The 25,450-nt window shown below is 48.4% G+C and overlaps 1 protein-coding gene across 1 annotated transcript in view; it reads left to right on the forward strand.

Moving 5' to 3' along the window:
• Positions 1-25,450, forward strand: part of SLC15A3 (solute carrier family 15 member 3) — a 262,081-nt gene that overhangs the window by 101,647 nt on the left and 134,984 nt on the right. The window contains exon 2 of the mRNA XM_078676489.1: positions 14,233-14,534. Coding sequence (XP_078532615.1) covers positions 14,233-14,534 — 302 coding nt within the window. The remainder of the gene's footprint in view (positions 1-14,232; positions 14,535-25,450) is intronic.

The following is a 25,450-nucleotide window of genomic DNA, read 5'->3' on the forward strand; positions in this document are numbered from 1 at the left end:
GTAAAAATCATGGATTTCCTCTGCCTGTTTATTCTCAACTTCGCGGGGTACAACATTGCATAATCTGCTCCCATTTCCCGTAGTTGGCGCTTCATTGGTATAAACTAACGGCGCGCCTTTTGGACCTTTGCCGTAAGTGGCCGCAAATACTCATTGCGGCCCCGGGGCCCTTGTGTAATAAGGCCCCTGGTGGCTAAATTTCAAAATGTGAACTAGATCACCTGGACTCAAAACACGCTTCCCTATTTGTCCAAACTTTGTGGTCCTTGTCAAGTAGTTTATTTCAGGGAGCCTAACCTTTTTCTTTATTATCATATGTGAACGCAATTTTAAATACTTAAATTCAGGATATGCTCTCTAACAGCACTTCTTATATTTCACTTGATTTACTGTAATGTATCTCAATCTAAAATAAGAATCCAGGAAACATTTAGGGTTTACAGGACTTCTTACTTATGACTTAGTTCACTAAAGGCATTGTCGTGGGGGGGAGGGAGGGGACGGAGCAAGTCATTAAGGTTTCTAAAAATTGTAACTTTTAATACATGTCTATCCAGTGATAACATCCATGTGATGTACTAAGGTGAAACACTTCCACATGTTAAAGAAATGCACTTTTTTGGATTTTGAAGAAACTGTATCATATTATTACATTATTTCTGTGCATGATTCACATGCCAAACGTTGCTATGGCTCGGCTGGTGCACAGATCTTTGGAGCCAAGCCAGACCTATGGTTAAACTCTGGTGCCCTTTTCTTTTTAGGTCTCGCACCTCGCGCCTAGCGCTGCAGTGCGCAGCACTGCTCACGCAGCGCGAGACTTTATGTAATCAGTAAAAGGGTTTTGGAAAGCTGACCACACACTCATGCGTGTGGTTTTGTTTTCCTTGCAGGCTATTGGGCGTTGCGTACGTCTTTATAACAAAGACAGCACGCAATTGGGCACATGCGGGTGCATGTCTCGCATTTGACCCACCCACGGCCTATTGGTGTCTGTTACCCGCACGGCCGACATCTGTTTTACAATATCGTGCCCAGACTCATGCGCCATAATGCAAAACAGATGGCTTGCTCTCTCACACAAGCGTGCGCACGCGCTCTCTCACACCACTCGTGGCTTGTTTTAAAGGTTTGCATGTCTCTGTATATTAAGTGCTCTCTGTCTTAACAGCACGTAAGAGCCGTATGCGCGCGCACCACTAGCTGGCTTCTTTGTTACGGTAAAAAAAAGCTTGCTTTTTTAAAGGTTTGCGTGTCTCTGTATATTAAGTGCTCTCGGCGTCCCTTCAGCCGGTGTCTTGTCGGTACCCCCTCCCTCGCCGTAGACAGCGCTTTTTTTCCCTGTCGGGAATCCCTCCCTTCAACCGGTGTCTTGTCTGTACCCCCTCCCTCCAGACAGCGCCTCCCTTCAGCCGCGCTGCGAGCCATCAATCCCTGCGGTTTTGGGATGGAAAATTGCGTGTCCATGTAGCTATAAACCTCTAGTTTTGCTTTAAATGCAAACAGTGGCTGAGAGAGGGACCACTCCAAATCTGCTCAAGATCAGTGGTTAGTGAATAAACCATTACTGAAGCAATAAATACTCCCAAAGTACCAATCACAGCATCATACACAAATGTTTAAGCATCTTTAATACTATGGAGGTCTCAGAAAATCAACCTTTAAAATGTGCTCGGTTCTCTAGTGATTATCAGTGAGTGAAAATAACGGGAATACTGCGTTAGTACAAAAACAACGGTTCCCTAATGATGGTAGCACAATCTGAATATTACCCTGGCTCTTTATTAACCCTTTCGCTGCGGCGGCAATTCCGCCGCAGCGCTAAGGGGCGTGGGGGCGCGCGGCGCTCCGACGCTGGTGACGGAACCGCTCCGTCACGCCCCTCGGGTGGGCTGTGCTTGTGACGGAGCGGTTCCGACACGGCCCCGCTCGCTCAATAGAACACGCCACGCAGGCGCGAAATCAGCGGGCCGTGACGGAACTGCTCTGTCACGAGCACAACCCACCCGAGAGGCGTGACGGAGCAGTTCCGTCACCAGCGTGGGAGGGGTTAAATAAACAGCGCCTGCACTAGACCTGTCAGCCCTGCAATTGTCTGTACAAGGTTCACATTCCTAAGCGAAGTGTCAGCGACAGGTGCGGGTGCCACAGGCCGCGCACACATTCCAGCAGCCTGGTGGTGAGGCGAGGGAGCACTCGAGCCCCCCACCCTTCCGCTCATCCGCCCTCATTTACCCCGCTCTCTCTCAAGTCCAGTTGTGTCTCTATTATTTTTGTATTCTATATTTTATTGTGTTGCCGCGCATAACCTTTATTTCCTTGTTATGTTACTTTTGATATGTGATCCCTTGGACGGCCGTACTCTCTTTACGCAGATGTTTTGCATGTGACGTTTTATCATGTTGCTGTTCAGTTTAAGTTATTTTGCATTGAATGTTGATTGTGTTACAATTAGTGCATGTCATTAAGGGTCATGAGCACAGCTGGGATTTTTTAACCCCTCCCATGCTGGTGACGGAACCGCTCCGTCAGCAGCCACCGATACGCTGTGCTGATGACGGAGCAGTTCCGTCACGGCCCGCTCGGCGCGGCGTGGATTCCGTGCCTGTGCTGGACGTTCTGATGAGCGGGCGGGGCCGTGACGGAACGGCTCCGTATAAAGGTTTTGATATGGAAGCTTGCGGTTTCTTGTTAAATATGTAATAATACGCCAGTGACATGAAAAACCGTAATGGAAAACGCCAGTAAGCATTTGCTGGCGAAATAGATGAAAGATACTGCCATCACAACAGTATTATGAGTTCTTATGCATTAATATTCATTTGCAAGAGTTTGAGCTATTGGCATTGTAAATGACAATGCCTTTTATTTATGTGTGCAGAAAAGCTGCAAGTGATGTGTAACCACACACTTTATACGTATAGTCCTTGCTTATCAGAAGCCACGTAGCTACTACCAACGTTGCTTTTCGTGAGCAATGAGTGAAAGTACAAAATGTGTGTTTATGCACCGCTTGCTAGTTTTTAAAATACATAAATAAAAGGCATTGGTATTTACAATGCCAATAGCTCAAACACTTGCCAATGCGAGACCTATTGCATTGAAAATGCTTGTTGCGAATTGGGCTTAGTACATGCTGCAGTGACTGGGGTCATTGAAAACACACATAATGTTATTTTACATATGAAATGTTCCTTGTGAATGACACAGTGCACAGCTACTAACTGTATTAAAAGTAGCAAGGCAAGCATTCCACAACCTCAAAGGGTGGTTGGAAAGCCCCTTTCTGCTTACTGGCGTGCATTTGTAGATTTCAACACACCACAGGGAATTTTGAAAGTTGCCGTAAGAGCCTTTCTTATCGGGGCCGCCTCTGAGGATGTGACAAGCTCCAGTTCCGTGGCTCGCTTCTCGCATCATTAGGGGTTGGGTGGATCTCTTAAGATACCACTGCCCAGGCCGCTGAAGTCACGTCACTCGCCCGAGGGCATCGGAGGAGGTCCAAAGCACAGGAAGTCATCATGGTCCAGGGTAAAGCACTGTTGGAGGAACACTTAAGATAACACCATGAGTAAGATTGATCACAGGATTTCCTCTAAACATACAAGTGTAGATGACAGGTCTTCGAAGCGCCAGGTTCTGCAACTCAGAGAAGAATTGTCTCCGCATGAGGATCAATCAATCAATCAATCAATCAGTACATTTATAGAGCGCGCTACTCACCCGTGAGGGTCTCAAGGCGCTGGAGGGAGGGGGGGGGGTCGCTACTGCTCCAAAAGCCAGGTCTTGAGTTGTCTCCTGAAGGTGAGATGGTCCTGAGTCAGTCGTAGGTGTGCGGGGAGGGAGTTCCATGTCTTGGCTGCCAGGTAGGAGAACGGTCTTCCTCCGGTAGTGGTTCTGCGGATCCGTGGGACGGTGGCGAGGGCGAGGCTGCCGGAGCGTAGCTGGCGGGTGGAGGTGTAGAACGAGAGGCGGTTGTTGAGGTATTCGGGGCCATTGTCGTAGAGTGCTTTGTGTGCGTGGGTGAGGAGCCTGAATGTGATCCTCTTTCTGACGGGGAGACAGTGCAGGTTTCTCAGGTGGGCGGATATGTGGCTGTGTCGGGGGATGTCGAGGATGAGTCGTGCGGAGGCGTTCTGTATGCGCTGGAGTCGTTTCTGAAGTTTGGCTGTGGTTCCTGCATATAGGGCGTTACCGTAGTCCAGTCGGCTGGTGACGAGGGCCTGGGTGACAGTTTCTGGTTTTGGTGGGCATCCACCGAAAGATCTTACGGAGCATGCACAGGGTGTTGAGGCAAGATGACTTGACGGCGTTGACTTGCTTGGTCATTATGAGGGAGGAGTCCAGGATGAATCCCAGGTTGCGTGCGTGGTCCGTGGGTTTTGGTGCGGAGCCCAGCGCTGTCGGCCACCAGGAGTCGTTCCAGGCGGAAGGGGATTGTCCAAGGATGAGGACCTCCAGGACCTCCAGGATGTCAAAGGTGGCACCATAAGTGCTACGGGCTCATGGATACAGACATTGCACAATTGGATAATGCAACAGGAGCGTATACAACTTGAGTGCTAGGTTTCCTCAGTGAAAGAGGGAGAGGATCTTGAAGGTCCTTTGCACCAATTTCTAAAATCCAAGATTCTGCTGCACAGTCCGGTGGTCTCTTTGGAGGTCTGGAACTTGTCTGGATCCCAAATAGAGGTCCTAGCAAACAAGTTGTGGGAACCAGCACGAACCTCTTTGAGTTGGTGACCCCAGGGCAGAGAGAAGGGCTCGTGCGTATTGTATGGGTTGTCCAAGGCGTGAAAGACAGAGACGGGTCTGTTCTGGGTCATAAGCATCCTGTTGGACGGTTGTCCGACTCCTTGAATCCTGGTGGGAGGCGTTAGATTGGTAGGAGAGAGAGGTTGTTTCACTAATTGTTTCCTGGCTGTTAATGCCTATATGATCCTCTTTTCTCCCTTCCTCTTGCCCTCTCTCCCCAGTTCCCGCTCTCCTTCTCTCTCTCCGCACACCTGTTCCTAGAATGGACTACTATGTGTATATTCCAGGGGTATCATTCACAGTGAATGGACACTTGGGCCTTTCAGAATTTTATTTATGTGAATGTTTATTTATTTATTTATTTTAAAAGTTTTATATAGCGCGAACAAGATCTTTGCAGATATCAGAGTGCTTTACAAAAACAAGGGGTAAGAAAACAAGAGAGTGATTAACAGATTTTTGAGCAAAGAACAATTGTAGGTAATAAATGAGTAGCAAAATAGGGTAGGTACATGGGGGAGCATAGTCAATCAGCTAAACCAATAATACAAATAGACAATCAGACAAACGACTAGTACAAATAGGTGCAGAGTCTCAAATAGTTCCAAAGTAAAAGTTCAGGTGAATTTAGCCATGAGGATAGCTTTTACTTCTTTCTTAAAAAATGTAGTGGAGGAGATAAGCCTGGATTCTGGAGGGAGTGAATTCCAAATCCTGGGCGCCATTTCTGAAAAGGAGCGTTTATATGTTTTTTCCTTCCGGAATCTACGAGGTTTCAGAAGAAGATTCTTTGTACTTCTAGTGGTTCTTGAGCCACCAGATATTGTCAGCTTCTGAGTGAGGTAGCCGGGTGAGTTGTGGTGTACAGCCCTGTGTGTCATGCAGGCAATTTTGAGATGTATTCTGGCTTCAAAAGGTAGCCAGCTCAAGGATTTTAGGTCAGGGGAAATATGCAAATGTTTTTTTGATCCAGTGATGAGTCTCGCTGCAGCGTTCAAAGAGGCTCTCAGGGGTGCAGTTGTAGATAGGGGGAGTCCGCAGAGGGCGACACTACCGTAGTCTAAGCGAGGAATGACAAGTGCTTGTACTGCATTTTGGAAGTCTTTGGCTGGGAGGAAGGGTTTAAGTTTCCTCAGGGTATTGATTTGGAAATTAGCTCCCTTAGTTGCCTTGCTGATATGCTGCTGCATGTTGAGATTGGCGCCAAGTGTTATGCCTAAAGATTTCGCTGAGTCCACGATGGTAGGTTGGACATTGAGTGTAGTTAGGTGCTTAAGCCAAGTTTGAGTGGTGGAGATTTTCGCGGGAGGTGAGATCAGAAGGAACTCCGTTTTCAGAGCATTGAGTTTGAGGTGATTATCGGCAAGCCATGATTGGGTGTTTCTGAGCATTGAGTTCAGAAGTTTGATGTCTTTGGGGGATTGTAATTTGAGATATAGTTGGGTGTCGTCGGCGTACATGTGAAAGTGTACATTAGATGCTTGTAACAAGGTGGTGAGAGGTTCCATGACCAGGTTGAACAATGTTGGGGATAGGGAAGATCCTTGTGGGACGCCTAATGTTACCGGCACTGGTGGGGACATCAAGTTGTTGCTCTTGAATTTCTGAGACCGATTATGCAGAAAGGAGGTGAACCACTTGAGAACAGTCCCAGATAGACCCATTCTGGTGTTTAACAACTCGAGTAAGTTCTTGTGTTTGACTGTGTCAAATGCTGAGGAGAGATCAAGAAGGATGAGGAGGTAGGAATCATTTTGATCTAGGATTTGGAGTGCGTCATCAATTATGTGTGTCATAGCAGTTTCAGTACTGTGCCCTGCTCGGAAGCCTGATTGATGAGGGTTGAGGAGGTCAAACTGATCAATGTGTTTTGTCAATTGGAGTTGTACGCATTTTTCCAGCAGTTTGGCAAGGGTGAGAATATTGGTAATAGGACGGTAATTGTTTAGGTCAGTAGGGTCAGCTGTTGGTTTCTTGAGTATAGGCGTGACTTGTCCCACTTTGAGGGAGTCTGGGATGAGTTCTTGTTGAAGTGAACTGTTAATAATTTTGGTCCAGAGTGGGAGGAGTAATGGGATGAAGTCCTTTACAGCGTTGGCAGGAAGGGGGTCTGTGAGGTGATTAGAAGGTTTCAATGTGCTGAGCAGTTTGTCAATTGTTTCTTCAGAGTAAGTGCCAAAGGATGACCATGCAGCATTGTTTTTTGGTTCAGTGGGTGTTATGCTGTGGGGGTTGGAGTAGAGACTAACGTCATTGCAGGGATCGCTCCTTATGTTATCAGTCTTTAGATTAAAGAAAGCAGAGAAGTCTTCACAGGATGGTATATCGCCTATTGTGCTATGTGAATGTTGGGGTTGTTCCTTGGATTGTGTTTTGATTAGTTCAAACAGTTTTCTTGGCCGGTTTTTTGCTTGGTCGAGCTGGAGGCTGAAGAAATCTGATTTTGCGCGCTTGATTTTCCTGAAGTAGGCGTTTCTTCAGAGTTTTAAGGTGCAGTGCCGAAGGGGCTGTTCTCCAGGTGCGCTCTGCCATTCGCATGGCCCGTCTATCTTCGTTGAGTCTACCATCGTACCATGGGTTGGAGTTCTTAGTGGAGACTCTTTTCAGTTGCAAGGTGGCGGCCTCATTGATTATTGAGGTCATAGAGTTGATGTAGTGGTCGGTCAAAGATTGAACGTCAAGAGCGCCGGTAGGGGGAAGGAGGAGATTGCAGCTACGGGAAGGTAAAGAGTTTGGGTTGAGTTTCTTCAGGTCCCTTTTCCAGACCTTGGATTTAGTGGCTTGAACCGGGTTAAATTTAACTTTTTCATTGATGAAGAATGTGATAATGTGGTGGTCTGACCAGTCACAGGGTTGGATTGACCCAAGCTGGGTAGAGTTCTCTTTGGAGATGATAAGGTCGAGTATAAAGCCTTTATCGTGGGTCGGGCTGTTGCAGATTTAGGTGAGGTCAAGAGCGTTGAGGTAGTTTTTGAGACTATTCACCACCGCGTCATTGTGATCGTTCAATGGAGATTGAAGTCACCGAGATACAGGTTTGCTCTCGCTGATGACATCGAGGCAGATGTATTCACAGGAGGGAAGTGGGGGGGAGGTGACTCTAGTAACTGAGAGGTTGCTCCTATAAATACATGCGATTCCACCGCCTGTCTTGCTGGACCTGTCAAGTCTAATGATGTGGTAGTTGGGGGAACTAGAATATCCATGATAGGTGTAGAAGATTCAGTTAACCAGGTTTCAGCCAGAATGGTTAGATCAAGGTCCAGTGTTTTGATGAGATCAGCGATGTTGGAGGAGTGTCTAGGGGCCGACCTGCAGTTGAGAAGTATGCATTTGAGTCTGGGGGTGCAGAGGGTGGTAGAGGGTTCTAGAGTGAGGTGGACTTTCTTAAGGTTATTTGGGATGGAGCCTCTGTTGTTGTTTTGTGTGGGGTGCCTAAGGGGGTTAGAGTGAATCATGGGGATGGAAAGGTGTGTGGTGGGTAAGTGGTTTTGGGGAACTGGGTCATATGAGCGGAGGAGGGTGCATATGTCGTGGTCCGAAAGTGGGTTGGTGGTGCATCGGGAGCGGTTGGTGGGATTGCGAGCGGGGATTGAGGTCCAGTGTGGGGAGTTTTGTGTGAGAGGGTGAGTAGGATGGGTGGGGGATTTGTTAGGGGGGAAGTGGTGGTGGGTAGGGGGTGTCTGGGTTGTGTGAACAGTAACTCTTTGAGGGTGTGAAGATCTTCTTTGTTAAGTCATTCTTACTATATTTGCTCAACAAAACAGATTTTATCCATGAAAGGAGCAGAAAGGGTGCAGTACCTCATGTCGTTACAGATGCCCCTTGGGAGCCGGTCAATGCAACAGGTCTACAGATGGAACGGTGCATTGATCATCACCCGTTAGATGGAAGGAAGACGTTACAATGTCTACTCCACCTGGTTGTCAATGTCTGCCCGAAGCTGCGGTCTTGCTAACAAGATGGACCTATTCACAGTGTTGTATCTCAGAACAGGACTCGCCAGCGTTGCGGCGTCCTGTTCTGGGAGGAGAAGGAAGCACGTCTTTGAATCTCACGCGGGTAGGAAGTTTCCCCTCACTTTGCTGGGCCTGAGTCAGCATCTCCACGGTCATTGCCATTTGGAAGGTGGGGGGGTTCTGCGGTTATTGCACACAGTGTCCGGTGCAGGAGACGGTTGGCAGTGTGAAGGTACAAAGGATGTCAAACTAAGGGTTTTTCTTCTTTCTTCGGCTGTTTAATGGAAACACCATTTTCTTAGACTAGAGTAGGCACGACTAGCCATATAGCTATGCCTATCCAAGATGGCCGCTTCTCCTCTGTTTGGTGCCTGAAGTACCTAATCCAATATGGCGTCAGCCTTTTTTCCTTGGACAGAATTTTCCTCCCAGATCATATTTAAGGGGAAATGGGAGACAGAAGGATGCACCCTTTCAGATACTTTTTTGTCCTTTATTTGTACTCTTTTTTCCCGCTGTAGGATTCCCTTGGGATTGATTCCTCTTCAGGACCTTATGCTGGGCTGTCTCTCAACCTTGATTTCAGGGGGGGGGGCTTGATTTTCAACTTCTACATCAACTGTCAGCCATAATCAAAAATTACCATTATTGCCAAGGAGTTTTTTGTGCCCTTTGTATATTTCCTTCTCTTTCTCACTGGGTCCATTTTAATGAGATACTTGGCAATTTTCTTGTTACTTGCCAGAGTGACACTAGAGATCTTCGCTGTTTTCAGTCCTTGGTGCATTTACAAAGATCACACATCCATTGTTCTACAGCGTTTCCGTACCCACAATCCTTTGTATCTGCATATCCACAGAACGTTCGACAGTGTTTCCGTACCCACATTCCGTTGTATCTGCATATCCACAGAACATTCTACAGCGTTTCCGTACCCACAATCCTTTGTAATTGCATACCCATAGAACTTTCTATAGCATCTCCGTACCGACAATCCTTGGTATCTGCATACCCAGAGAACTTCCAATAGCGTTTCCGTACCCACAGTCCTTTGTATCTGCATACCAACAGAATTTTCTATAGCGTTTCCGTACCCACACCTCCTTGTAGTTGTATACCGACAGAACTTTCTATAGCGTTTCCGTACCTACAATCCTTTGTATCTACATACCCACAGACATTTCTATAGCGTTTCCTTCGCACAACCACTTTCCATTTGCTTTACTTTAACAGGTGTGAACTATGTATTTCTTATTTCCATTGTTCGATGAAATATGTAAAATTGTCTTTGTCGCGTCCTGCACAGTGCAGTTCCAACGAATAGGTAAATTTGAGGCAGTACTCAGTGTCACCCACCAATGACAATGTAGGATTTATTTCTTTAGGATTGAGATGGACATCCGGCGGAAATCTGAAGTAATCTGTATGTTTAAGTATATGATCGACAGGAAAGATGTACCCTGCAAACAATCATGATCCTCGTAATGGAGCTAAACTCGTGCAACTTTGAAAGGATGTGGATTTCTGTTTAAAACACAATTAAACTAACTAGGGGCCCGATTCACAGAATGAATTTAAGACTCAATCCTAAACTTACTACTATTTTGGTATTCACAGAATGCACTTACTACTTTTGGCATTCACAGAATACACTTACTACTTTTGGCATTCACAGAATGCACTTACTACTTTTGGCATTCACAGAATGCACTTACTACTTTTGGTATTCACAGAATGCACTTACTACTTTTGGCATTCACAGAATGCACTTACTACTTTTGGTATTCACAGAATGCACTTACTACTTTTGGCATTCACAGAATGCACTTACTACTTTTGGCATTCACAGAATGCACTTACTACTTTTGGTATTCACAGAAGTTAGGATTTTGCCTTAAATTTGTCTTAAGACAGACTTAAGACAGACTTAAGTTAGGATTTTGTCTTAAGTCTTCTGTTTAAAACACAATTAAACTAATAGTTTTTGCAGCATGAACTGGCCCAGGGACAGCTGTCCACAGCACATGTAATAATCCATCTTGTATTTTACTTCAGCTACTGCCCAAAAAATGAGAATACATTTCTTCTGTCCCCAGCCTGGACCCAAGAGCTTGCACAATATTGTTTTATACAATTTTCATTATTTATCTAAACATATTTTCGGTGTACAGTGTATATTTCCACCCCATGCAAGTTTTATGAGCAGTTGCTGGTCTGCTCTTTGATTAGCACTTGTGGTGCATACCCACTGTCATTTCTACAGTGCATAAGTACCCACAATCCTTTGCCATTTGCATATCTACATACAGCTTCTACATACCCATGAATCTTTGCGTGATCTCCCATTCCTGCTATTTTTACATGCATGATGGCATTTCTCAGAGCTTGTTCTCAGTCATGCAGATGTTGCTGCAGATTTAAGAGTACAGATGTAGTAAGTTCATTCTCTTGTGTTGTCATTTATGTACATTTGACCTTAGCTCACACTAGTGCTCTGTGTGACAGCAGGGCTCGGTTGTCTCCGACGCATGCGCAGTGAGTCCTCTGCCTGTGCATCACGCATCGCGGGCTCTTACATGGTTGTAGTTTGAACATGGACTCTTGGCCCACAGAGGGGCATATTTACAAGCCCCTTGCGACGCTTTTGCGCCGCCGTTGCATCACTTTTGTGACGCAGCAGTGGCGCAGAAGATGCGCCAAGGTGCGGGGTATTTACAACGTGACGTATCTGGGAGATGCGTCACGCTGTAAAGCTCTGCGCCAGAAGGAGGCGTTCCTGCGCAGGGGGGGGCGTTCCGGCGCAGGAACGCCTCCTCAAAGTGGCTGAGTGAAATCTACAAGATTTCACTCAGTCATTTTGGTGCCCATGCTGCGTCAAAACCCTGCGCCTGCTTGAAGCAGGCGTAAGGATTGACGCAGCATTGGAATAATAGGGCCCCCCGAGCATTGATGGAGCTGCATCATGCTTGCGACGCAACTCCAGCAATGCGACACTTTTACGGCACAGATGCGTGACGCATCTGTGCCGTTTTTGCCCCATGGTGCGCCGCATTGTAAATGCAGCGCAACCATGTGGGCGTAGGCATGGCGCACAATAAGTGGCGCATCCCTGCTGATATGCAGGGATGCGCCACGTATTGTAATTATGCCCCAAGTGTGTATTAATAGCCGGCTTGTGTACAACTGGGTTCATCGAATCTAACTTGTGTAATTCACGCTAAATGAAATATGTAAAGCTGTGTCATACTCCTGTTTTTCTTATTCCAACGTAAACACGTTGCATTCATGCAGTGGATTAGGGAATGTTTCAGGGACCAATGCTCGCACAGGATTGACCCAAAGACACTTTCTGTAGGTTGTGCTGACATAAACCTTGTGACCCATCACCATTTCTAATGCAACAGGAGCAGGAAAGGTACACATTCTGGAAATGCCATGGTGTGCTCCCAAAATGAGGCGGATAACCCTGGTAAGCCAACGCCTGGATGGGGCTCACCCGTCCCCAATGCGCCACTATCTCAAGAGGGAGGACTCAAATCCCCTTTCCGTAGGGTTCTTTTCATTGGATTCAAGCTTAGGAGACGTAAGAAAGAGCTCTGACATAGTTCTGTCCATTGTGATACGAGTAATGAATCAAAATGCTTATCGCTTTAGTCTACATGTGATCGAATTTTACGAAGAGGCACGTCTTTTGATAGGTTAGGTGATCGTTACTATAGCTGTATAGTCAGATGCCGAGGGCTGTACTGGTTGATAAAGGCCCTGAACCTGGCGAGGGCCTATGACGAGAGAGAGAGGGCCTTTAACAACAGGTAGAACCCGAGGCAGAAGGGCTACGAGGCTATTAGAACCTTCTACCTACTATGAATAAAGTGTTCAAAATTAACACGCATTTGCAATGCACCGGTCTCGCCTTTGGGACCTTATATGTATTTAACTCTGCAGCACATACGCCTGGGTGCTGAAACATTTACTGTTTTTTAATATGGAGGAAAAGTAAGCACCAAACCGCATGACAAGCCAGGTATGGGAACACATGGAGAGAAAAATTGCCTTTCAGCGGGAAATGGTATAGTCCAAAGCTCTGTTTTTAATATAAAATCAGGGCCTTCAGTGGTTATTTCATTGAAAATTCAAGATTTGGAGAAAATTTTTGGGGGGATAATGCCGTAAATAGATTATGTACAGCAGAGGTCATCTGACCATTTTAAACCATGATAATTCAATACCAAAAAGCAATCTATTGAAGAAGGCCTCGCTTTGTGACTTTCTCGGAAGAACGTAACATCACTCATTAGCCAGTCCGGGAACTTCAGAGCGCTTTTAATCTCCAGCACCCCCCTGTACTTCACTTAGTTTTCAAAACCACAAGAAGTGTAGCTCAGAATTGTGTCAGCCGAAACCCAACATATCACACAGGGACACCTGCCAAAAACAGTTGTATGTTTGAATAAAACGGACAATAGTGCTACTTGAAAAATAAATAGGTTTCAACTTCTTCCAAAACAAAAGTAGATCACTAAAAAGAAAGTAAGGGACTTATAAACTATAACAGAGCTTGAAAGATCTTGTTGCAAAAATATTTTTTCCACGCTAAAAAACTTACCTGCTTACTTTAAATCTGACCACAAAGAAAAATGCAACTAAAAGTTGTACTTTCGGTGCACACTTGGGGGCAGGTTTACAACCCCCTTTCACCTCTTTTACGCCGCCGTTACATCACTTTTGTGACGCAGCGGCGGCGCAAAAGATGCGCCATGGTGCGGGGTATTTACAACGTGACGCATCTGAGAGATGCGTCACGTTGTAAAGCCCTGCGCCAGAAGTAGGCGTTCCTGCACAGGGGGGAGGGGGGGGGGGGGCGTTCGTGCGGGAACACCTCAAGATTTCACTCAGTCACTTTTGAGCCCATGCTGCGTCAAAACCCTGCGCCTGTTTGAAGCAGGAGTAAGGATTGACGCAGCATTGTACAGATAGGGCCGCCAGAGCATTGCTGGAGCTGGGTCGCGCGTGCGTTGAAACTCCAGCAATGCACCGCCTGTACGGCACAGATGAGTCACGCATCTGGGCCGTTTTTGCCCCATGGTGCGCCGGATTCTTAATGCGGAGTATCCATGGTGGCGGCGGCATGGCGCACAATAAAGGCGCTTCCCTGGGGATGCGCCAGTTATTGTAAATCTGCCCCTTGGTCATTAACAAATTCTCTTCATCCAGTAAGCAATTTATGATTTTGCGCGTGGGAATCTATTTCCAGTTAACACGTATTCATCCTTAATTATAATTAAGCAACAAAGCGCTTTAGGTGCTAATAACGTATTCTAAGGAACATGATTGTCATGGGTTTAAATCCAAACTGTGCTCATGTTTTAGAAGGGAGGAGGATTTGCCCTGTATTTACTATTGCCCATTAACGGCCTCGTTTATTCTAACATCTGACTTGGTTAATTTGTGCAGCTCAGAGCCTGAGCACCTCCCATTGTATCCTCATTGGTCCCCATCTCTTGGTTCTTTCCCGCAGGTGACGGATAGAGGGCCTGAGGCCACCCGGCGCTTCTTCAACTGGTTCTACTGGTGCATTAACATCGGTGCTATCCTGGCTCTCCTACTAGTGGCCTTCATCCAGCAAAACGTCAACTTCCTGATTGGCTATGCCATCCCGGCCATTTCTGTGGCGTTGGCACTCCTCATCTTCCTCTTGGCTGCACCCTACTTCATCACCAAACCTCCCACCGGGAGTAGAATACCCGCCATGGTGAGGGCGTCCCTGGCGTCCTGCTGGCGATCACGGAGGGGCACCCCAGACCAGACGACGCATAACAGGTAAGCTGCAATATGGTTCAATGCAATACGTTTCAGCACTATATAAGATGATATGAGCGTGTCACATCAAAGTTCAAAGACAATTGGCGCATAAAGAATCGTCCAGATCCAGGATGTGTATTTCTTGACAAAGTTTCTCTTTATTATTCATAAAAGGATTTTAATGTTTCATAAATAAATTATCATAGCCAACATGTTTCGTCTCCCAAGAGACTTCTTCAGGGCTTCACCGTTTGGCATACAATATGTTCTTTAGATGTGTAGTGTAGTTCCTATTATCCCAATAGGCTCTGCGCATTGGAATAATACCTTCAATAGTATAGTAGGCCTAGACCAGACGTTAACTAGGTCTACTACTGTCGATATTAGACTTAAAGTTTTGGGTTTGCCAGCTAGCTCAGAGTTCACTAGAAACTTTCTCGAATAGGCAAGGAGGAGTTGAACCTCTCTGGATAGACAAGAAGGGATTTAGTTTCTGACAACCATAGAACATGACAACTTTGCTCTCCCCTAATCAAGAGTGTATCTCGAGAGTCGTGTGAACAAAAGGCAATTTATTTTACTCAGTCAGTACGTGCATTCTTAGTCTCATCAGATTGTAGAGAAAAGGAAGAGACGGGCGTGTTCAATAAAAGATGTTATTTATTGATCAGTCTCTTTTCTCGTACAAGAGAAATGGATCGATATTATTGCAATACTTATAGTTAAGTAAAGTGCATACATTAAAAGCAGAAGTATAAAATAATACTGTAAAAACATTGATATGGTTTCTAAGCCATATGAAGGTTTAAAATGAATAAAATATATTACATGCACATATACATTTGACTAATCATACTCAACTGGTGTTTCTAGCTACGCCTACCCCGTGTACCTGACCTAAGTCTAATACGTGGGCGGGAATAGAAAGTTACAGTTTAAGTTAAGTTTGTTTTGCCAAGTGACTGACTAAAGAATTCTCTGTGAGGGGTTATTCAGTTCTGTACCTGGAATCTAGGATGGATGAGGGATGGTATCTCTCGTCTCTGGTCTCGATACTCCAGGCTGCCTGCGAGGGCTACCCGGAAGCGCCGGAGCTGGATTTCTCGGCAGGAGAAAGGCAGCGTGTTGTTCTCAGCGCGTCAAGAAGGCGGGGCTGCGCCAGCGGGGTCTGCTCTGCTCTGGGCTTCGGCAAGTCTGGCTGCTCCGTCCTCATCACCACCGCGTGTGTTTGCATAGGGCAATATCGGTAATATTTATACCTTTAAGGTGCCGAGATTGACGTAAGGATGGACATAGATACGTCAATAAGGATGTCATACGACTTGGTCGTTAGCACATTCTTTTGCTGAAGTTCTCGGTGAAATCAAAACAATGGCCGCAGGGTTTTTCCCAGGTTGACATAGGTTTGATTTGTTTTGAGAACTCCATATGCCTTATCAGGGGCTGGAGGAATATCGCTTGTCTAATTAGATGGCAAGCGTTATGACCTAATCAGATAACACGTTCCTGTGCCGTAGTGTGGCTTTATCAGATAACGGTTCCTGCATCATGGGGGGTTTCCAGGAAAGTAACTCTGTAATAGGGCTTAGGCCAAACAATACGTACAGTAGGTAAACAAGCGTAAAACAAGTTACTTTCCAGGTTTTTCTTCCTTTTACCCACCACTTTAATATGTGGGTAACTAATTTTTAGGCGGACATTTGGGGCCAAGTGATTTGCTGTCGATAACATGAATTGATAGACTGAGGAGAGCCAGGAGTTTGAGGGACAGTCGCCATTGTAGAAGAAGCGTGTTCTAGAGGTTGGAGCCATAGCAGGAGAAGACCGGTCTTCTTATTTTCTCGTCTTCAGTGTCTCCAGGTCCATCATTCTCTTGGTGTGTGGTGCAGACAGATATGACAGTCTGGTTAGTTGAAGTGGCCTGTCATGTAGATGATGCTGAGGTGTTTGATGTGTGCCAGAACAGCGGAGATTTTTTAGGGTTGTGGTGGTGTGGCCGTGTTTGCGGTGGCATTGGTTATATTACGTACCGCTGCATCGATGACTTCTTGCAGAGGCATGAAGATAACATTAGGCACACCAATTGGCGTGGTCACGATTAAAATCAAAGTGCGGCATAGGGCGCTTTTACAATTAAAAAAAATCATTTGTTTGACAACTTAAACAAATGCTTTTCTTTTTAAAAGGAACCCCATACAGTCCTTTCACTTTAACGGCGGCCGCACACTTTACGTTACACGCGGGTCGTCTAAAACGGGGGCATGCCTTTTTTTTTATGTTTTAAAAGCCAAATCATAGATAGAAGACATAGGGCCAGATGTAGGTAATTCCTATTTACCGATTCATAAATACCGAATTTTACCAATTCGGTATTTATGAATCGGTAAATATGAAGGTGGGAGATGTAGGTAATTCTTAAATTTGAATTACCGAATCGGTAACATTCGGTATTTACCGATTCAAGCCCATAGGAATCAATGGGCAATGCCGATTCGGTATTTACCGAATCGGTAAATACCGAATCCTGCAAGGGTGCAGGGGGTGTCACTTTGACTCCCTCTAGCACCCCGAATACAGGCATGTGTGCCATGTGACACACAGACATGCCCTTAGGGCATGTCCGTGTGCCACATGGCACAGGTGTGCATGCACAGATGTGCATGCACACCTGAATTCGATATTTTACCACCCAATAGGATTGGGTGGTAAAATACCGACTCTTAAGGGCCTGTGGCACTCTCAGGAGTGTCACCTACATGTGGAATTACCGAATTGGTATTTTACAGAATCTGTAAATTTACCAAATCGGTAAATTTACCGATTCTGTAAAATGCTGGCCCCTACATGCTGAATCCTAAATACCGGTCGGTAACAGCCGAATTCGGCCGTTACCGACCGGTATTTCCTCTCCTACATCTGGCCCATAGTTATTTATAATGCCAGTAGCTCAAACTCACGTAAATGTGAGACTTAATGCATTGCAAATGCTTGTTCATGTTTATCAAAAGTCTGAATTGTCACACATGTAGGAGTCAGGGGCTTAACACAGGTCCCCACATCCCCCGGGGTGGGGGTGGCCTGAACTGCAGGGGGGCCCTCAGCACAGTACTCTGATCTGAGCGCTCTGGATTAAATGCAGAGCGGAGGCCCCTACGTGTACATTGCAGGGGGGACCCTTAAACTTTTGTTACGCCACTGGTAGGAGTGGGGTGGTTATTTCTATTGGTGCTGTCAATGGCAGCGCTGGTGGGGGGGACCGGGCGGTGCAGGCAGCTGGGGTCTCCTGACGAGGGCCCTGGCACCTATTTTCATTTACAAATTAAGCACTGTCCGGCCACCACCGCAACCCAATTATGGCCACCTTTCTGGAGGCACAATCGCAGGACGAGGGGGTGGGGGGGGGTGCATTTTGCTTCTATGTATTCGGACCCTTGGCGCCATCGCGCAATAAAGTCCATGTCCACAACTTCTTAGTCAGCAAGAAAGGCCACTTTATTAAGACAGGTTATAGACAAAACATCAAACCACTTCTTTATTTATTTATTTAATTATTAATTCAAATTGCTCTCAGCCTAACAGGTCAATCAATCAATCAATCAATCACAGCATTTATATAGCACACTACTCACCCGGAGGGTCTCAAGGCGCTGGGGGGGGGGGGGGTCTGCTACTGCTCGAACAGCCAGGTCTTGAGCTGCTTCCTGAAGGCGAGGTGGTCCTGTGTCAGGCGGAGGTGGGTCGGAAGGGAGTTCCACGTCTTGGCGGCCAGGTGGGAGAAAGACCTTCCTCCTGTGGTGGCTCTTCGGATGCGGGGTACGGCGGCGAGGGTGTGGTTGGTCGATCGAAGCTGGCGTTTGGGAACGTAGAAGTTGAGGCGGCTGTTAAGGTATCCTGGGCCTTGGTTGTGTAGGGCTTTGTGTGCGTGGGTGAGGAGCCGGAAGGTTATTCTCTTGTTGACCGGGAGCCAGTGCAGGTCTCTCAGGTGCCCGGAGATGTGGCTGCGGCGGGGGATGTCCAGGATGAGTCGTGCTGAGGTGTTCTGGATCCGCTGGAGTCTCTTCTGGAGTTTGGCGGTGGTTCCGGCGTAGAGGGAGTTGCCGTAGTCCAGACGGCTGGTGACGAGGGCCTGGGTGACCGTCTTCCTGGTCTCGGTGGGGATCCATCGGAAGATCTTACGTAGCATGCGCAGGATGTTGAAGCACGACGAGGAGACGGCGTTGACTTGTCTGGTCATGGAGAGGGAGGAGTCCAGGATGAAGCCCAGGTTGCGTGCGTGGTCTGTGGGTTTGGGTGCGCTGCCCAGGGCGGGGGGCCACCAGGAGTCGTCCCAGGCCGAGGGAGAAGATCCCAGGATGAGGACTTCCGTCTTGTCCGAGTTCAGTTTCAGGCGGCTGTTCATCATCCAGTTGGCAACGTCTGTCATCCCTTCGTGTAGGTTGGCTCTGGCGGTGGCGGGGTCATTGGTGAGCGAGAGGATCAGCTGGGTGTCGTCGTCGTAGGAGATGATGTTGAGGTTGTGCTGGCGTGCGATGGTTGCGAGGGGGCTCATGTAGACGTTGAAGAGTGTTGGGCTGAGCGAGGAGCCTTGAGGGACGCCGCAGATGACTTCGGTGGCCTCCGATCTGAACGGGTGGAGGCGAACTCTCTGTGTCCTTCCGGCGAGGAAGGAGATGATCCACTCCAGTGCCTTCTCCTGGATTCCGACGTTGCTGAGGCGCTGTACTAGGGTACGGTGGCAGACAGTGTCGAAGGCCGCGGATAGGTCCAGGAGGATGAGGGCCGCTGTTTTTCCGTTGTCGAGCAGGGCTCGGATGTCATCGGTAGCTGCGATCAGGGCGGTCTCGGTGCTGTGGTTGGCCCGGAAGCCAGACTGCGAGAGGTCGAGGGAGCCGTTCGTCTCGAGGAAGGCGGCCAGTTGCTTGTTGACGGTCTTCTCGATGACTTTTGCCGGAAATGGGAGCAGCGAGATGGGGCGGTAGTTCTTGAGGTCGGTGGGGTCGGCTGATGGCTTCTTAAGTAGGGCGCTGAGTTCGGCGTGCTTTCAGCTCTCCGGGAAGGTCGCGGTGTCGAAGGAGGTGTTGATGATGTCCCGCAGGTGGGGTGCGATGACAGCGTCGGCCTTGTTGAAGATGTAGTGAGGGCAGGGGTCTGTTGGAGATCCGGAGTGAATGGAGTTCATCGTGTGGACGGTGTCTTCGGTGCTGATCGGGGTCCACGCGCGGAGGGTGGTTGTGGGGGGCGGTGGTTCGGTCGTGGTGTGCGTCGGTTGAGTGCTGAAGCTGTTGTGTATGTCCGCGATCTTGTTGTGGAAGTAGGAGGCGAGGGAGTTGCAGAGGTCTTGCGAAGGGGTGATGTCGTTGTTTCCGGCGTTGGGGTTAGAGAGCTCTTTCACGATGTTGAAGAGTTCCTTGCTGTTGTGTGCGTTGTTGTCCAGTCGTTCCTTGAATGCGGTTTTCTTGGTGGTGTGGATCAGTTGGTGGTGTTTTCGGGTGGCAAGCTTGAGGGCAGTCATGTTGTCCGGTGTTGGGTCTCTGCGCCAGGTTTTCTCGAGTGCTCTGCAGTTCTTCTTGGAGCTCTTGAGTTCGTCGTTAAACCATGGTGCTTTCTTGCTGCCGGGTCGGCTCGGCGGGGTCTTCAGCGGGGCGAGGTCGTCTGCGCAGTCGCTGATCCATTTCGTGAGGTTGGTGGCCGCTTGGCTGGGGTTCGTTGTGCTGGTAGGAGGGTTCATGCTCAAGGAAGTAGCGAGCTGGTCTGCAGTGATCTTGTTCCAGCTTCTGCGGGGAACCTGTTGCTGGTGATGGTGGAACGTGGTCCTTCTGAAGCTGAAGAGGACGCAGCTGTGGTCCGTCCAGTGGAGTCCGGTGGCGTGGCTGAAGGTGATGTGCTTGCTGGAGGAGAAGACGGGGTCGAGTGTGTGTCCGGCGTAGTGGGTGGGGGTGGTCACCAGTTGCTTGAGTCCGAGGTTGGCGAGTTTGTCCAGCAGGGTGGTGGTGTTGCGGTCGTTGTTGTTCTCCAGGTGGAAGTTGAGGTCCCCGAGGAGGATGTAGTCGGCGGAGGGGAGGGCGTGCGGGCTGATGAAGTCGGCGATGTCTTCGCTGAATTGTGTGCGTGGTCCCGGGGGTCTGTAGATGAGGGTGCCTCTGAGGGTGGTCTTGGGGTTGGCGTGAATCTGGAAGTGCAGGTGTTCGGCGGGTGCGAGGGTATCGTCGGTGTCGGTCGTGATGCGGATGGTGTTCCTGTGGATGATGGCGATGCCTCCTCCTGTCTGGTTGACGCGGTCCCTCCAGATGATCTTGTAGCCGTCCGGGATGGCGATGTCGGGCGCTGAGGAGGCGTTCATCCAGGTTTCCGTGAGGAAGGCGACATCTGGGGCTGTGTTGTCGAGCAGGTTCCAGAGCTCGATGGCGTGTCTGTGGACGGAGCGGGTGTTGAGCAGGATGCACTTCAGGTGGGTGCTGCTGGAGTTCGGCTTGGTGGGTGCTGGTGTGGCGTGAGTCCGGTTGCAGGTGAACTTGCAGGGTCCGTGGGTGCGTCTCGGTGTGGCTTGGTAGCAGCCCGGGGTTCGGCCGGTGTTGAGTGCGTTGAGTTCGGTGGCGTCGTAGGTCCGTCGGGTCAGCTTCCGTCGGTGGGGGCCAGAGGTCCTGGCACTGGGCGCGGTCCAGGCGCGGACGGGCGCAGACGGGCTTACCTTTGGCGCGCCTTCGGCGCACAATCGGCGCGCCCGCTGCGCGTTCGCACGGTCGCCATTTATGGCGAAGTGCGAGGGAGGGAGGAGCAGCTGGGAGGCGGGAGCGGGGAGGGCGCAGAAAGAAAAGGGGGCGTGGCAACCAACGGAGGCGGGAAGCGGGGAGCGGGGTGGGAGGTTACCGGGGCAGCAGAGGGGAGAAAGTACACGAGCAAATACAGAAAACAGAAAAACAGTAAAACAATGGGGCACACAGCAGGAGAATCACGAGGCACAATAGCCTGAAGGCAACAGAACAGCGATCACAATACCAGTAGCAGATGCCCTGACCTCAGGAGACCACGCCGCTCGGCAGCAGGGGGCGTGGTCGGCCGGCGGCAGGCAGGGACAGTGAGGCAGGCGGGGGCACACGCAGCAGCTGGTGGCCGTGCGGCGCGGGGGTGTCCTAAAGCTAGGTCATTCCTACCCACTGATAAACCCCCCACCAAGTTAAACCTAACCAAACCAGAAGCCCCTAACTCTTATGTATACCCCTTCCTTTCCTACAACTGCCTATTGAGGATGGACCAACCCGCTCCAGGCTGCCCACCCCCCACTAAAATCCCCCACCCAGGAAAACCTTTAGAGTTTTCCTGCCCCCACCCCAACAGTTAAATTGAACTCTGAGAGCACCACAATTGAACATCAAGAACTTTTGCAATTAAATCGTGTAATTCTAAAAGATAAATTGACTGACCCATGCGAGAAAGGTGGACACCATCCGCACGAAATAGGTGCCATTCGAAACCTGCAAATGAGGGTGAGACAAAGCATAACTACCCAAATCGTTACAAAACAATCGCATAGAATGGTTCAGCTTCTTCCGCGCCTTGTCCATTGCAGAATCCTCCCATGCACCAGTCCAGTGAAGTCGAGGCACGAATTCTGCCCAGATCATCATGGTGCTCGCCCATGTGTCTCGTAGTACTTTCAGATCCATTTGCATTGTTTCGATCAAAGGTAAGCCAGATAAAGAGACCAGGGCATTCTCGCCCAGATGAATGACTAACAGGTCAGGCGGGCCCCCACCCGTAACACAAAGAGTAGTCAGCAAAGGAAACAACCCCCCCCCCCAATGCATACCCCCAATACCATGCCAAACAACCACAGGTATTGAACTGTTAAGACCCAAAGATCGCCCACAGATTTGCCCTTTTGCAACCACTGGGGCCCATATCACGAAGGAGTGTCCAATAATCCACACCCTCCGGTTCAATCCAGCTAGCCTGAGCCATGGACCTAGGAGAAAAAGAAATGTTAACGAAGAAAAGATGGGCCACTTGCGCACATATTTCTCGCAACACCTGGACCTCCACCTCCCAATTCTACGGATCTGAGACCAATCCCCACCCCAGCCGGGCAGCGTCCGTCGCCGCCCCAATCCTAAATGAATGAGTGCCAAACTGCGAAGGCTCCAACCCCAAAGTCAACAGTACCTTCCAGAACACAGCCAATAACTGGACAACTATAACGGGACTGCCATCAGCGTGACAAAAGAGCACACCAGACGAAAAAACACAAGACTTCAAAAACACTCCCACTCACACACCAGGCAACAAGCCACAACACCACTCCTACCAAGAAAACCCACTTACCCCTACCCAGCTGGTCAGTCATGGAAGCGCGCAAACAGATGCGCAACCTATCTGGTTAAAAAACCACTTCCTCACTGGTCATGCCCCCCCGGTGCGCAAGCCCAAAATCTCAGAGGCCTGAAAGGCCCCCCCCCCGAAAAACAACCACACAAAACACAACCTAAGGTCGAAATACTCAAACTCATCATAACAGCAACCCCTGAATTGAAACAACATTTGTTGGAGCAATCCAAAGTGACCGGCCGACGCAAACACCTGGAAACAGACTGCAGCCTACCCAGGCCCTTCAAAACCTTGACCAACACCCCCCCTACCGGATCTATTCCCCACCGCAGCAGCCCATAAAAAGAGACCCCCGCCAATTTGCCAGAGAGGGCAACTTAAAACATTAACAAACTCGTCACTCCAAATCCTAGACTTAGGTTTCTCTGATAAGTGTGAACCGAAACGGCATACCAATGCCAGAGTAAGGCAACTTTTGTGAACTGACTGGTCGCCTTCACTTGAAGTCAGTGTGTGAGCATCATCCCCTGTCCGCCCCGCTCGAACGGCGGTATCATCCCCTTGGTGACGCGGAGAAATCGACTGAGCAGCACCAGAGCCCGAGTGAGCCTAACCTACCCCCACGACGGAGTTCTGACTCCCTTAAACCTGCTTGACTGCCGCCTGCCGCCTGCCGCCTGCAGCGTCCCCCTCCCGCCGCCGCTTTTGAGCAAGAACTGCGGTTGCCGAGCGGAGGGGGACCCTGAAACTACACCCCCCAGCAGGCCTAGCGGCGCCAGCCGCCTTTTCATCGCGCCAGGCGGCGCATAAAGGAAGCGTCACCCACGCGTCGCGGGAGCGCGCGGGAGCGCCCGGGGCGAAGCCCGGGCAAAGGGCGGGCCCTCTGTGGCCCTCAGGGGACCAAAGGAGACGGGACGGGCCACCCCCCTAACGGCACATAACCCCTAGGAGCAAGGTGACTGTGTTTTCATTTCTTCCGTTGTAATTCCTGCTTCACTTGTTAAAATAATTCTGTAATAACTACGGATTACTTTGCAAAAATGACTAAAGTGAGAAAGACTCCAGTAGCTACGAGATCATCCACCAGAAATAAGAACTTACCATCCACACCTTTGCCGACAATTACTGCTATTGACCTAATGCTACAAAGAACAATAAGTGTTGTTGCTGATGCTATCCAAAACACGGAAAGGCGCCTATCATTAACCCCTGACTTGTGTTTCCCTAATTTGTCACAGCATACTACCGCAAACATCACCGCAATTAATAACACTACAGACTCCTCTTTCAATCAGGAGGACTCTCTCTTAATGCAGTCTTTCACAGGGTTGCCCAGCGGTCAAAAAAGCAGAAAGAAACCTGCTTTGCTGTCATCCTCTAAACTGTAAATAGTTTAGAACAAAGTCCGGTGCTTGTTTCCAACTTGGAAGGCATTGCCTCCAACTCGAAGAGAGTCTGTTCCCCTCAACCCAGTATATCTACACCAAACTCGCAAAGGGGCACCTGTACTGATAGTTTGCCAAATATAAATGTAATAATTGCTGATAAAATACCACCACCTAACAAGAGTAAGCACCAACAAAAGAAACGTACAAAAACTAAATCATTAGTGAGGAAAATTTGTAGACCGCTAGGTATTCATAAGCCGTCGGCCAAGGATGTCTGGTTCAACTTTAGGTTGGCTAAAGCTTCCAATGCCACACAAAATACTACTCCTATACCTGCAACTGAGAACATTTCTATACCAAACGACATACAAACAGTTCATACTAAGACATACTCAGTGCAAATGTGTCAGACTGAAAAAGCTAGTGTAGTGGATAACTTAACTTCATCTGACTTGGAAGAATTGATTAAATCTTCATTACAACCCCTGTGTGATAAAATAACGAGCCTAGAGCAAATCTTTGCAAAATTTGAAAAACAACAAAGAAAAGACACCTCAAGTATTTTAAAGATACTTTCTGGCCCGTTATCAAAGGAAAGCTCCATGCCACTTAAAAGTAATCTCAAGCAAACAAAGACTCTGAAGATACAAACTAACACCACTGTCCCAAGCAGCAGTCCCCCTATGACACCTAGCTTACCCGCAAGTACATCAGCGCAAAACATTGTATCATCTCAGACCCAAGATAATAACAACACAGTCACAGTGCAACCCCAGGTCTCTTTGCCGGAGAGCCATATCTCTGACGAGAGTGAATGGGCCGCGGAAGGTACATCTCTTGAACCTTGCGGTGCTCAAATTGAGCCACTAAGAACAACAATTACACAAAATGTTGTTCCCGATACGCGTCCTAAACAAATTTCCACAACAATAAAATTTAAAAAACCCACTCATATTCACCTTCCACCTGACTCACATCAGCACACTGTAGTAATGATTGGGGTACCCCAACTCGAGGCAAGTAAAACAGAAAGCTTTGTAGAATTAAGAAATAAAGTAAGCCATTGGCTAACTGCCCATAGACCAATTCCCCCATACGTTAGTGGCAGAATAACAAATGTCAGAAGAGTGGATTGGGTGGGTAACAGATTCAAGTCCACTGAGGGTGACTGTGTTGTAGTAAATTTTAAGGATGGCCGCACGGCAAAGTTGATTACGGACTGGA

This window comes from Lissotriton helveticus, chromosome 1_1 (genome assembly GCF_964261635.1).
Source record: "Lissotriton helveticus chromosome 1_1, aLisHel1.1, whole genome shotgun sequence".
Classification (NCBI taxonomy): Eukaryota; Metazoa; Chordata; class Amphibia; order Caudata; family Salamandridae; genus Lissotriton; species Lissotriton helveticus.